Below are 15,239 nucleotides of genomic sequence, written 5' to 3'. Positions count from 1 at the left end.
AGTCACATTTTCCACCTGATACGAATTATACGATCGACGTTCCAAAGTAATGCCGCCATTTTTATTTCGCACGAATGGATCAGAGAGGATGCTATGACGAAATGTTCATATCTCTGGTGCAGATATAGATGGGACGAAGCTTTAAGAAAGCAACTACTGTCTTGGACGTGTGTCAGAGGCAGAGGTGTGCCATTTAATTTCTGGAAAAAGTGCATTAAGAATAATGGTGACTATGTAGAAAAATAAATTATTGAGCACAAAAAGTCAACCGTCTTCGTATCTCTTCAACTTTTTGTGTTAAAAATAGGAGGCTTTACTTTTACAAAGATGTTCGAATAAAACGCGCCCCGAACACCCATGCACAACCGTCGTTTATCGCTGGCAGATGTGCATTGAGAATAGTGGTGAATATGTAGAAAAATGAATTCTGGAACACAAAAAGGCCGCTCGTTTTAATAGTACCACACCCGTCTTTGTTGCTCTTCAATATTTTGAGCTGAACAGTAAGAAGCTTTACTTTTGGAACGACCCTCGTAGAATGGCACAGGATATGGCGAGCGAAATTAAGAAATCATCTAAGTGGATGATGTTTATTTATAGAAATCTTTACATTTAAAGGAAATTTGGAGCTAGTCGCAATACCTGATCGCTTATTCAGTTGAGTACCCTTGACAATTGATTGTAAAACTTAAGTTAATGTCTTTGCTTCTAGCCAATAACATTTATTGCATCCAATTTCTTGCAAAAAATGTCAAGCATTTAATTGCAAACGGTCTTATATAAATGTCATAGTTATAAGGGGAAAACTTTTCTATAAGAAACCATATTGCAACGATCTTTTTTTATGAATTTGCGCTTTCTATTCATTGCGATTTTCTCGCAAAATTCTTATCTGATATAATTATTCCATAGCTCAAGAAAGATAAAAGTAAGGAGTTTTATGACATAATCTAAAATGGAGACGATGCAATAATTATGCATGGTTCTTTCTCTGAGCGTGTTTTTCCAGCCAAACAATAACCCGTTGTTCACTATATTGGATTAGTCGAAAGTTTATGTCGCTTGTTTCATTAGTTATATACTAGCAGGACGCGTGGAAATTTCACGGAATGAGAAATATCTTTGATTAACAATTATGTTATGATAATGCTATATCCTTTTGGAATTAGTGCCCATTGTATTTTTCATTTAGAACTGATCCAAATGCGAAAAATTAATAAGTGCTAATAAATATTCAGAAAATAATATTGTGTCATATAGTCAAATGCAAATGTTAAAATGATATTGTAAGAGAAGGTGTTTAATGTATTTATTTAGTTTAACACCTTTTCACAGACAATTTTCTTTTTTACCTATTTTTCGAAAGTCTATTATTTGTGTCGATTCTTTGACTTATGTCTTTAGTGAAGAACCACTGCACTTCGATATTACAACGAGTTCCTTTCTCACGCCATTACAAAAATGGTCATATCTTATTATAGTGATATTCGAACACGAGGCTACTTCACAATGAAGCAACTCTCATATTCTAATCCAGTGCTTGCCACATTGGTCTTTTTGGGGCTAAATTTCGCGAATTTGGCCTTTTTTGAAACAGTTTGTGTTTCAAAAACTGTTTTTGGCTTTTTAAAAATTGTAGCGTACGGACCAACGGAAGGATAAAGCTAGATGCTACATAGATCACTTCAATTTTAAAAATCATTCTCATATGAATATCTTAGTGTTATATATCATTTTAAACAGCAATGTTTATTTTATATTGTTTTTAGTGTTACATTTATGTTATTAGAAATTCATGTTTAAAAATATATTTAAAACAAACACGAACAATATATATAACGTATAATGTCAAATTTGACTACCAAACATAATACAGACTCGGTATCATCAACAGATAATCTAGTCATAGTAATATCAAGCAATGTATACCGCCACGTTGGTTTTTAAATATTTCGTTATGGCAGAAAACGTTGATAAGAAGAAAATCGTTGGTGTCCGTCTGCAATTGACAACGCCAAATTAAGTCGTTAATCGAATCCAATCTACGCACATGTATACGAGAACTGGTTGAAAATTCAGATTAGTTCTGAATTATGAAGAGCACAAGTAATTATTTCTCGGCTCTTTTATCCGTAACCACAAATGTTAAATGGGTATAATTAAATGATCTGATTGTGTAGAACATTTAATTGTAGAATATAAACTTATAAAGTGTCTTAAATAGAAGTTGAATGTCAAATTTTTTATAAACCTGCTCTTCTAATTATTGAATATTTGCATTCCTGTTACATGCGTATTATTTTGCTGTGCTTCGCTTTCGGGGTGATTTAAATTAAATTCAATTTATTAAGAAAACAATAAACAATCTAGCGTCAAATGCCATGCCGAAAAAAATTTAACGAAAGCGTGCACAGTTAATTTCACGTAGACTTGTCGCGTTGTTTGTGCATTTATTGCTTTTCTTGGACGTTTATTCACAGACCCAGAGATTCTGATAAAGAAATCAGCCCTCCTTCCGTTCAATCAAATTCGGAGATCAAATAGCTTCCTGCGGTGTCTGGGTAGACCTCTTCCCTGTGCATGAGCGAATAACACGTCTATAATGATACTTATTGAGGAGATTGTGAACGAAAATAAGATCACCGTGTAATCATTGGCGCTCAAGAGACAGAAAAATTAAGCTTTAGTTGGTCGGCTTTGATCGAGCAGATCCATTACACTTGTACGATTCGAGTGACCTGTCTGTAAATACATCCATCAACTTAATATCACATATTATACGCAGAAGATACGTAGCATATTTTAACATAGGTCTGACGAAGGAGATATAAAGATGTAGTTTGCAGAAGCCATCCTTGGTTACTGGACACTTAGTACTCACAGTAAAAAATGTTATGTTCGTTTGTTTAACAAAAGGAATCTTTTATTTACGTTCTGAGTATACAATAAGATACGTTACTGAATGTAATTATGGTAAGTATATAATATATTTCAATTGTGTATATATAAGTATAAAATTGAGAATGTGTGCGTCAGAATATTTCTCAACCTATGTACTAAACACATGTTTGATCTTGAAATTTGATGTATAGCATATTCGACAGGTGGAAAACTTTTTAATCCGTTTGTATCCGAAAAGACGGGATACTAAGGAGTGAAAATTGAAAAATTAGTACGGAGGGGTCGTTGGAGTTTTTCTGTTTGCTAACTGTCCCGCGAATACGCATGCGTGAATGGTTAATATGACTGGTTCATTATGTTAAAAAAGTAGGTTTAAAACACTTTTTGTATAACGTGTCAAGCTGGCCTTATGGTTATTGTACTTGACTCATTCTCCTTAGGTTTTGGTTTCGAGTATTTTCTTTTTTTTTAATTACAAGCAGTGAACCGTTTAGAAAAATCATAATACTCGCATGCACATATCTCTGTATGAATTAAGATATAATATTAATGCGTATTTTAGTACCGGGCAACGCCGGGAGGCTTGCTAGTATTAAAGTAAAATACCAACTAAACTAGATTGTTATTGGTTTATCTATCCGATGCATTCCAATAACAACATGTTTATTTTGTTTGTTATATCGATTATTTAATTCTAATACGGATTATATATCTTCTTTTCTCTTCTTCTTCTATCTATCTATTTTATTCTATCTATCTATTTTCTTCTATCTATCTATTCTATCTATCTTTCCATCTATATAAATAAAATGAACTCATTTTCCCCTCCGAATTTGACCTTAATAGGATTAAAAATCATGACATTACATGCAAATGTAATGCATACAGACTGTATCACATTATCTGAGGTTTGCTATAGGTCTATTACCTCTACAGTTCCTCGACAATGGTACATTCCTATATTTTTCCGGTAAGAGTCCCCTGCTAAAATCGCTTAGATTCAATGGAAGTTGCAACATCTTTTCTCTCTATTAGATTTCTCCGTTCCCCTCTCCCCATTTACACCACAGCGGATGCGTTCACAAAGAACACTACGAGGAAACACACCGGTTTGGAATCGTATAAAGTTACTTATGCCGTTTCTTTTTTTTATCTTTTCCCCCTGATTTATGCTTTCTACTTTTTTTCCATCATAAAATAGAAATAAAAAATGTTTAAAAAAAAAACGCAAAAACGCGATTACTATTATTGTTTTCTTTTTGCTTTTTTTTCGTTAGATCTGCGAGACTAACCGGATTTTACCTCTGGTTTTAACGACTAACCGTGGAATCTAACTATGACCTTTATTTATTAGTACTTTCAAATCAACATTTATTTTTACACAAAGATTACAACGCAACGATATCGTGAATTCACTTGCACTTAAAATTAAAACAAATAAATTCATTTAGAATTCGAGAAAACAAAAAAAATCATTTAGAATTTGAGTGTGATGTGACTACTGAAATTAAACCAAAACAAACTTCACTGCGGAATTGATATTTGACCTAATTCACTTTTTAGTTAATTCATCACGTTTTTTTTTGTTGTTATTTTGCGCTTTTTTTTATTACATTTTCACCCCAAACAAGGCAAATTGCCATTTTGGTGTAGGGGGCTACTATCAGGGGCAACAACTACTGGGGTACTATGTAGGGATTTGGGCAGCAAGGTGTCGGTTCAAGTTACACTTGAACTTCTGCACGTTAGTACTGTTGGGGAAGCAGGGACCTGGAATGGAATTCCAGAGTCTAGCGGTTCTAGGGAAGAAACTATTGGAGTAAAAAGATCTTTTACATCTAGGGATCTCTACAGTGTGGGGGGTGGGATTTAGCAGCCTGTCGGGTTTGTCGAGGGTGCTCACGTCGTGGGGGCACAAGTGATTGCAGTTCGTCAGAGCATTCACCACTAAAATACTTGTAGAAAAGGCAGAGGGATGCAACATTTCGTCGATGGGACAGAGGCTGAAGCTTAGATGCCAGTTCAGGGCCTATCAGGTTTGCGACTCTCTTTTGAACCTTGTCAAGGAGCGAGAGACTAGTAGCAGATGCACCAGCCCAGATGTGGCAGCAATACTCTATACATGGGCGAATGGTGGCCTTATAGAGGTACAGGATACTTTCGGGTGTTAGTAGTTTTTTAGCACGGTAGAGAGAGCCCACCTTTCTTGCAGCGGCCCTGGCAATGCCTTCAATGTAATTGTTCCAACTCATGTTTCCTGTGACGTTAGGCCAAGGTGTTTGAAAGATGGACTCTCAGATAAAGAGTCGTTGGCCATTGCTATGGGTGGTAGAGAGGGTTTCTTGTAATTATTGAATGAAACTAGTTTAGTCTTGGCAGCATTGAACGCGACCAACCACTTTTGTCCCCATTCCACTACAGATTGGAGGTCTTCCTCTAGTGTTTCTGCCATTTCTTTCGCCTCAATGATTCGAGTTCGAACCCCCTCCCCCTTCAAACTTTTTTGGGATTTCTCAAACACACGACCACCGCCGGACCGTTCATATTGCATCAAGTTCTTTTTTTTTATTGTTTTATTTTACACGATTTAAAAAAAAATAGTTTTAACATTGTTTGTTTTTATAATATTAAACAGGATTATGACTTCGCTTTGTTTTCATTTTACCCCCCCCCCCCAACCACACATGCCTCTAAAAAACAGGGCAACTCCGGGCAACGCCGGGTACCCCCCGCTAGTTACGAATGATGAATTGTATGCAACATTTTTTGTAAGTTGTCACATTGCCAATATCACATAAGAAATATGCTGTTAAACCATTCTCAAAATAAATAGAAAGCAGGGGTTAGCTAAACACAAATGCTACTCACACATTGGATTATTATTTAATTACAGAAAACCTTCCGTCTAAGTTGGACTTGTACACCAAATTTCAATCAGGAATACACAACACTCTTTACTTAAATGCTATTCAGTGATAGAGTCAAATGTACACCTCTGTGTTTCAAATACACTTGGATACAAATGATTTGGTTTTCAAAGGCTTTTTTCAGCATGCGAATAGTTTGCGGATTGTGTTCAACCTCCTCATATTAAAGATAAATCCACAGATAGAATAGTGGATTTGATGAAACAAGTGTGAGTTCATTCGCACACGCTGTCGATCAGATGATCGTCAAAATATCACAAGTTTCTAGCGAGAGGGTTATTTAAAGTGTTCTATTTAAGATTGTTATTTCATCAACTTTAAATAATAATTATGTTAATAATATATTTAATTTAATTTATTTGGAATTATTATATCCGACATCGATTTTTTAGAAACGGGTAGAGTTCTTTTCCCTGATAAGTTCTTTTCCCTGATGAGTTATTTTTTATGTTCCGAAGTTCGAAAGATAAAAAAAGAACTCTTCTCCGCATAAAATAATTTGCTAATCGCAAAAAGTTTCTAGCGTTAAAAATAACTTCTTGTAGACAAATAGATGTTTTGCTTTATTTTTAAATATTCAAAAAATAAAAAAAATAAATAACATAAAATATATAAAACACCTACGAATAAACGAAAATATCTCATTTGTTTGTTTTTATTATTCTAGAAAAGATTATACAGAATCTTTGAGCATTCCAAGAATTGCACCCCTCTCCCTAAAAAAGAAACAAGTCGAAAATGACATTTATTTACGAAAAAAAAAAAACGAGTGTAAATAGTGCCTTGCCAAAAAACAAAACAAAACAAAAACAATCCAATAAAAGGAAATGTTATTATTTTTACAGTGGACAAAGTTGTTTGCAAATTAGCTTTTCCCTTTATTTGCGTTTCAGGTTGGAGTCTGTCTACCTGGCTATTTTTCTTGGTCGCTCCGGCACTCGCTGCTATGTTTATTGAGAGAAAAGTTGTTTCGATTTATATATTTTTTATTTTATTTTTTGCGGGGGAGGGGCAGCGTGCGCGCAAAAACAGTGCTCAATATCTGGAGAATAGCTTCTTCTCTTTGTATCCAATTTGCCGAACTATCTGGTGGAGAGGGTATTATGTACTTTTTTTTTTGATCGATTACATTTACATGTTTTATCCGTTCTTTTATTTTTGAAATTGTTTTGGGGTATCGACGTTGCCGCCGCTGAAAATGATTAATATACTTAATATAGCAGGTTTGTTCCAAACGGAGCCTCCCGTGGACCCGGGCACCCATGCTAGTATATATATATATATATATATATATATATATATATATATATATAGAGAGAGAGAGAGAGAGAGAGAGAGAGAGAGTATATATATATATATATATATATATATATATATATATATATATATATATATATATATATATATATATATATATATATACTCGCATGGGTGCCCGGCGTTGCCCGTGTGTTTGGAGGTGTATGATGAGCAAAAAAATACAAAAACAAAAAATAAAGTCAATTTTTTTTTTACTTTGACCCCTATTATGACCTCTTAACATTTATAATTTTGGGCTCAAATCAAGTTATTAAGTTAGATTAATGCCCAAGGAACCTATATCTAAAATTTCAGGTGTTTAGACCCCGAATTTTCGGAGGAGTTTGGTAGAGATTACAAAGATCAAATCGTTGAATTTTGACCCCTTAAAAGTCAAATTTCTGGCTGAAACCCGATCAGCTAGATTTTCTCGAATCTCAGTACCCTGTATATCAAATTTCGAGTCTGTAGACTAAAAATTGACAGAATTATTGCGTAGGGAAATGTACACACACAGACACACAGACACACAGACACATACACGGACACGTTCACTTTTTATAGATATACTAGCATTTCAGCCCGGTGTTGCCTGGGTTTTTGGATGTGTATGTTGAGCCAAAAGAAAAAAGTGGAAATAGGAAGGCAGGCTCGAACCGGGGGGGGGACCTGACGTCTTTGCGGTTACGACTTATGTTTAAATTAAGGCGAGACAATTGAAAGGAGAGGATATCTTTCAAAAATATCGGCAAAAAAGCGCCCTCCTGTAGAAAAGTGCCTAGTTGAAGGTGAAGATATTAATGTTTTTAGACAATTTTTCGATGTTTGTCGTATGAAAGGTCGAACTTTAAAACGATACTGATCTTGGAAAAATCTGTTGCTTCTGTCGAAAATTTTAGGCAGACATGCAAACATACATACATACATACATACATACATACATACATTTATGTATTGCTAACTAAAAAATTTCGACACAAACCGATGAAAGAGCTTGCCATATCTCTGATTATCCTATATGTAACATTTCAAATGTTTAAACCAGAAATTGTCTACATCATTTGGTAGAGACCGTAGAGGTCAATTTTAAAAAAAAACTTTAGCCCCTATTATGAACCTTTAAAATTTATTGTTTTGGGCTCAAATCAAGTGATTAAGTTCGATCAATAACATAGGAACCTATATCTAAAATTCCAAGTACATACATATAATATATTAACCCAAAATTGTCGGAGGAGCTTGGTAGAGTTCTCAAAAGCTTAATTGTTGAACTTTGACCCCCTAACAGCCAAATTTCTGGCAGACAACGGATCACCAAGTTATTGCGTAGGGAAATGTACACAGACACACAGACACGTTTACTTTTATAGATATACTAGCATGGGTGCCAGGCGTTACCCGGGTGTTTGGAGGTTATGCTGAACAAAAAAAAAAACAAAAAAAAAACAGTCAATTTCTTTTAAATTTGACCACTACTATGACCCCTTAAAATTTATTGTTTTGGGCTCAAATAAAGTTACTAAGGTAGATGCACGTCCAAGGAACCTATACCTAAAATTTCAAGTGCTTAGACCTAAAATTGACGGATGAGTTTGGTAGATTTCTCAAAGGTCAAAAAGGCTGCAGAAGGAATCTGCTATTGTCCAGCATTTGGTTGACAACCTGTGCTGTGCCGATAGATATAAAATAGAATGGTTCGAGGAGCTACATAGAGCGGACTGCAGAAACTATTTAAAGATTTTGGAGTCTGTCTCTAGTGCGGTGCGGAAACCTTCTTTCTGTCGGCAGAAAAAAAACATCTAACGCATTGTTTCTCTTTATTTTAGTGCCCAAATACTTTTTGAACATTCAATATTTCCCCATCAGAACTCTTTACTTTCGACATAGTATTATTTTACGCTATCGATTTTCTCCTGATGAGATGATAGCTGAAAGAGCTCTCGAGAGACTTTCGCCCATTATATTTAAAACTGTATTTAAATTCTGTGCCTCTAAATATATATATATATATATATATATATATATATATATATATATATATATATATACTATTTATTAAATCATAAAAGCGACTTTTAAACGATTAAAATGTAAGTTAATAGGAATAGTTAATATTCTTTTGAGTAATGTGGTTTTTGTAGTTAACTGTTATAATATATTAACTAATGAATGTTTTGTAGTTAACCGTTATAATATATTAACTGATGAATATTTTGTAGTTAACCGTTATAATATATTAACTGAGGTAAAAGTGTGATTCGACAAGACAAAATGATAGTAGAAAGAAAGACAAAGAACTGAGCTCTGGATACAATGATAGAATAAACTCTGCAAAATAAGGTTTGAGCGAGAAAATGAAGATGAGAAAAAGAAGGACTATTGATTGCAGAGGAAGAAGAGGATATGCAGTAAATGTGATTTAAATATGATGATGATGATGATGGTGATGGTGATGGTGATGATGATGATGATGATGATGATGATGATGATGATGATGATGGAACATAAAAAAGTTCGATAAAGAAAAAGTGTCGACAGAAAAAGTGTCCAAGATGATACAAATAATGAAGAAGGCGAAAATGAGGACGGAGATTAATAAGATAAAGAAGACGATACTGTTGCTGCTGCTGCTGCTGATGATGATGATGATGATGATGATGATGATGATGATGATGATAAGTACGAAAAAGGGAGAAATAGAAAATGAGAGCATGCAACGGACAGAGATAGAGATGAACGGAAGTTAATGGCGGGAATAGAGAAAACTTAAAGGAAAATGTGGAAAGAATAGCAAAAGACCGGGAGAAAAAGAAGATGAAAATGTCATAAGAAACGAAAAAAAAAATATCTTATAGAAAAGCGAGCAAGGTTATGTCAAAAGAGAGAGAGAGAGATAGAGAGAGAGAGAGAGAGAGAGAAGGGGGGCTTGCGGACAAACTTAATAAGAAAAGCAAGCGTGGGCGGTAGGAGGCGTGATAGTCGGAAGATTCTAGCGATATAATAGCGGAGGGAGTTGAGGCCATGAAGATTGTTCAGGTGTACAGCATCATCGCTGATTACGTATCGATCCCGGCCCTTTTCCACCACCCCTTCCACCGCCATTTCCTAAAATCGAGTTGGTCGCCATATTGGCCAGTAGATTCCAGCTTCTTCACCACCGTCGCCATGTCGGCTGCCAATCGAAACACAAACCTCTTTGTCTCCGTGCGCCGAGTTGCACAAAACGCTTCTCTTGCCGATGCAGGTGCAGATATCAGCTGCCGTCATCAGCCATTCCTTCACTTAATTCCTCCGTCACTTCGCCTTCAGTCCTCATTCCTTCCGATTTTCGTTTCACTGTTTCTTTTTCTATTCTCCTATGTTTCCGTATATCACACTTTACGTTACTGCTGTTATTATTGTTTTTTTTTCTTAACAGTATCGCTAATTGTATCCACATTTTTTTTTTTACGAATACACCCCTTTTAGATACGTCCTTAGAAGCCGCATTAGTAGCTTTGTCCAGCACTAGGTCAGTCTGTCACAGTTTGTAATAGCATTGCCATAGCTCATTTCACAGACGAGAAACACATATATAAAAGGAATTTTGTGAGTATGTGTGTCTGTGTGTTCGTTCCCTACAGACTCGAAAATGTCTAGGTCGATTTTTATGAAATTTCACACGAATATACATTATGTGCATGGCGTGTTCTTAGATAGGCTTTCTATCGGAATGTTTTCGATCAGTATCGATAATCGATAATCGAAATAATTCGATGAAATAAGGAACAGGCGATTTTGACCAAAGTTAACATCTTAGCCTTACTTCACAAGTGCATTTGATAAGTTTTTCCACACAAGCTGAATTACCTAACATGTAAAAACAGTAGCTTCTTTGGTATGACAGAGGCGCGTTCGAAATGAATGTTTTTGTTTAAAGCATAAGTGGGCCATGATAGTTGACTTTTTCATTTTAAACTTAAATTCAAGCAGTTATCATCGCACAAACAGTAATGCTAGGCACATAAAATCAACAGTAAGTTCTTCGATATGAAAAGGGCGCGTTAGAAATGAATATTTCTGTTTAGTGCAAAATTAAAGTATGGCGATTATTGACTATTGCATTTTAAACTTTAATGCAAAACATTATATATAAAAATGATTTTATAAAATCAACAGGCGGTTCTCTACAGTGCAATGTAGACTACAATATATTGTTAACTAAGTAACTGCGAGTGGCATATGAATCTTCCTCGAAATGCATCGCGATGAGTCCTTAATTAGAGCAATCAATCAATCAATCGATTTTATTGAAAAATAAGCTATTTCATCGATTTCGATGACAATAAAAATATGGGAGTATGAAACATTCGTTAATTATCATTTAATTCCGGGCAACTTCGTGTCACTCTGCTAATCTTATTAAAGATACATTCAAATAAAAAATAAAGGTGATTGAGGTGATTGTAATATTTACCGTGGCATCTGTCTTCTCAGCGTGGTATGAAATGTGTTCGCTCGTGTTGTATTGAGAAGACTTTCAGAATATTTTCCCATCCTCAGTCGTATGAAACAGGGCTGTGTTTTTGTCCCAACACTTTTTGGCATATTTTTCTAACTTCTTCTACAATGCGCTTTTCATGAAATTGAAGTTGGCGTCTATATTCGCACAAGAGGAGATGGAGCCTTTTTTAACCTGGCCCGTCTACGTGCACAAAACTAAAATCCGCATGACCATCATCAGGGAAATGCTGTTCGCAGATGATGCAGCATTGGTGGCGCAATTGGAGGAAGCCCTCCAACAACTCATTGAGCGCTTCGCCCATGCTTGCAACGAGTTTGGTCTGACAATAAGCCTCAAGAAAACAAATGGCATTGCTGAAGATGCCAGCAACGTCGCCTGCATATCCATTGGCGATCACATACAGGTGGTGGTGAACTACTTCACCTATCTAGGCTCCATTATTTCCAACGACCTCTCACTGGAGGCTGAGCTAAACACCCGCATCGGGAAAGCAGCAACAGCTATGGCCCGCCTTACCAAGAGAGCATGGAGTAACAACATGCTGATCATACACACAAAGATGACGATATATCAAGCCTGTGTCCTCAGAAGTTTACTCTACTGCAGTGGGGCATGGCCCTTCTACAAGCATCAAGAGCGCAAACTAAATGCCTTCCGTCTGCGCAATCTAAGAAAGATCTTAGGCATTACATGGCAGGACCGCGTTCCGAACAAAGACGTCTTTGCCAAAGCAAATCTTCCAAGCTTGTTTGCCCTCCCGTCGAGAGACGTCTGTGCTAGCTTGGACATGTCGTTCGCATGCAGGACGGTAGAATCTCCAAAAACATCCCGTATGGCGAGCTCTCAGCCGGCAGCACATCAACCGGTAGATCACTCCTTAGATTTAAGGATGTGTGCAAAAGGGACTTAAACTCCGGCAACATCAACCCTGTTGACCTTGAATCCTATGCTGTAGACCGTGACTCCTGGAGAGTCAAAGTCAAGAAATCTGTCCGGTTGAGCGAGGAGAGAATAGATGAACAGTGGTAGGAGAAGAAAAGCAGACGCAAAAATACAGCATCAGAAGCATCGGCAGAGCATGACAAATGGTATCCTTGCGGGAAGTGCAACAGAATCTGCTGCTCCTGCATCGGTTTGCTTAGTTACAGCAACAGTAACCACCACTAATGATAACCTTCAGGGGCAATTCTCCATCATCTTTCTAGACGGAAGTACGCCAACAACGTCCAAATATCTATGAAAGAGAAAATTCCACGTGTAATTTAAGCATCATCAATTAAAATGTCAGTAATGATGATTTAACCATCATCAATTTAAATGTCAGTAAACTCCATTAATGAAACTATGATTCTTAATTCATTATAAAAAAATGACTTACAATGATTTGTGTACGCATTTTATGTTACTAATTAAGTTAACGACACTGACTGACGGCCTAAGCGTTCCAAGTTTGAATCTAGTTCTTTTCACATTTCGATTTCGAATCTCGCTAGATTCAGCCACTCTCATGAGTCGTAGACGACGAAACACGTTCAGTGGATAATTATATTTTAAAACAGTATATATATATATATATATATATATATATATATATATATATATATATATATATAACTACTTAATTTACTCACATAAAATTAATATACGAAAGTATAGACTTATGCGTAAACGTTAAGTATTTACTTCAAAACTGCTCAATACGTAGATAGAGCTGGTTAGTAATTTATAAAATATATATGGCGATTAAGCTACACTGAATATTCGGTGTTTACTCCACTCTAGGACTCCTCAGCCGAATATTCAGTGTAGCTTAATCGCCATATATATTTTATAAATTACTATATATATATATATATATATATATATATATATATATATATATATATATATATATATATATTATAGTTCATATTTCTCTTAATATAACACAATTTTACATTTTATTTTTGTTGGGGGGCTGTATTATGGTATATTTTTTTATTTTTCGGACTAAAAATCAGAAATACCAAAAAATTGTTTACAGAACCTATATATTAATATTTAGTATCATCTCAAGTAGATTATGGTAACGCAAATCACTATAATACTCATCGTGTTAAAAATGAATTACTGTGGAACTAGAAATTAATATTCAGTCATTCAGTAGATCAAAGAAGTCAATAAAACAAAAATAACTTCATAAATAGGTTTTAGATTATTTTCATAAATAAATAAAAATTGGAAGTTTTAGAATTTTTTAAAAATATGAACAATCATAATAATCATTAAAATAGGTAATATCTTGAGTACACAGGTGTAGTTATTTATCTCCGGGCAACGCCGTGTTACTTTGCTAGTTATTTATAATTTAAAGATTTGTTGTAGTGTTGGTCCTAACTATAAGCTTCCATATCGTGTTAATCTGTAATCTTGGTCCTAATAAAAACTCACTGTAGAATTGCATATATATATATATATATATATATATATATATATATATATACACACATTCATTGTTTATGCTCAAGTGATACTAACGTCTGTCTATTAATTTAACCCCATTCTACAGAAGTTTCCAAATAACCAAGACTGGGAAAGCAGCACGAAACATGTAAGTAATAGATATAACAGCGATTCATCTTAAAAATATCGTCAAACACTTTTTAACATTGGTTTTTGTTTGTTTGTTTGTTTGTTTGTTTATTGTAGTTTTGAGATTAATTGTGAAATAGATTAGTGGAATTTATTTTCATTTCTCATACGTGTCCGCATCGCTGTTTTTTGAGTTTCTTTAAAATCGATATATTTTTTCTAATAATTGTATACTAGCGGGGCCTGTGGAAATTCCACAGGGGATTTATTCATATGTAATATATTGATGTTGCCATTCTGTAGATGTTCAGTGTAAATGGAGACGCTCTGATATTATTATAGCATTTTTGTTAAAACTGCAAAAGGATTTATTTAAGCTAGCAGCGAACGCCCAGTAAAGCCCGGTCGTAAAGTATGCTTAAATATGATATTTTAATTCTTGGAGATTTCGTATATATTATCATAAAGTTAACGTTCTATCGATATTTATATATTATAAGTTACGACTTAAAAAATTCAAATAATATATCCATATGACTTGGGTGCATTTGCTTGAATCTAAACGGAAATAAAAACTTACGGAATATATATATATATATATATATATATATATATATATATATATATATATATATATATATATATGATTGAGTTCCTTCAGCCATCATCGAAACCAAAACTAATGAAAAATTCTTGATAATATCATTTATATTAAAAAAAAAAAGATAATTTATGAAGAATTCTTGGTAAAATTATTTATGACAAGAAATATAAGAACATTACAATTAAACGACCCGGATGTAAGCGTGATACACAAAAGAACCCACACGCTATCGTATTAATATATAGATGATGAGGTAAGTCATTGTTTTTTAAGTGTGTGTTTTGTTTATATTTTTATGGGAATGTACATAAAAAGATTTGCGTATATACGGACGAGTTATCAAGGTGAGAGTTCACTCAAGGATAAGGGTTAATGAGTTTGTCAGATTGACAGTAGGAATTACACAGTTTACTAACAATGTCTGAAACTAGGC

At 34.7% G+C, this 15,239-nt stretch overlaps 1 protein-coding gene across 1 annotated transcript; it reads left to right on the top strand.

Annotated features, from left to right (window-relative positions):
- The first annotated feature begins 11,836 nt into the window (after window positions 1-11,836).
- LOC145281879 (uncharacterized) lies at window positions 11,837-14,325 on the top strand. Its single transcript, XM_080132223.1, has 2 exons — window positions 11,837-12,496; window positions 14,320-14,325. Exons 1-2 carry the CDS (start codon window positions 11,837-11,839, stop codon window positions 14,323-14,325), a joined length of 666 nt encoding a protein of 221 aa, XP_079988349.1.
- The last annotated feature ends 914 nt before the right edge of the window (window positions 14,326-15,239 follow it).

The sequence above is a fragment of the Euprymna scolopes genome, chromosome 1, assembly GCF_053919585.1.
Source record: "Euprymna scolopes isolate OS-2025 chromosome 1, ASM5391958v1, whole genome shotgun sequence".
Classification (NCBI taxonomy): domain Eukaryota; kingdom Metazoa; phylum Mollusca; class Cephalopoda; order Sepiida; family Sepiolidae; genus Euprymna; species Euprymna scolopes.
This window is presented reverse-complemented; position numbering and strand designations above follow the sequence as displayed.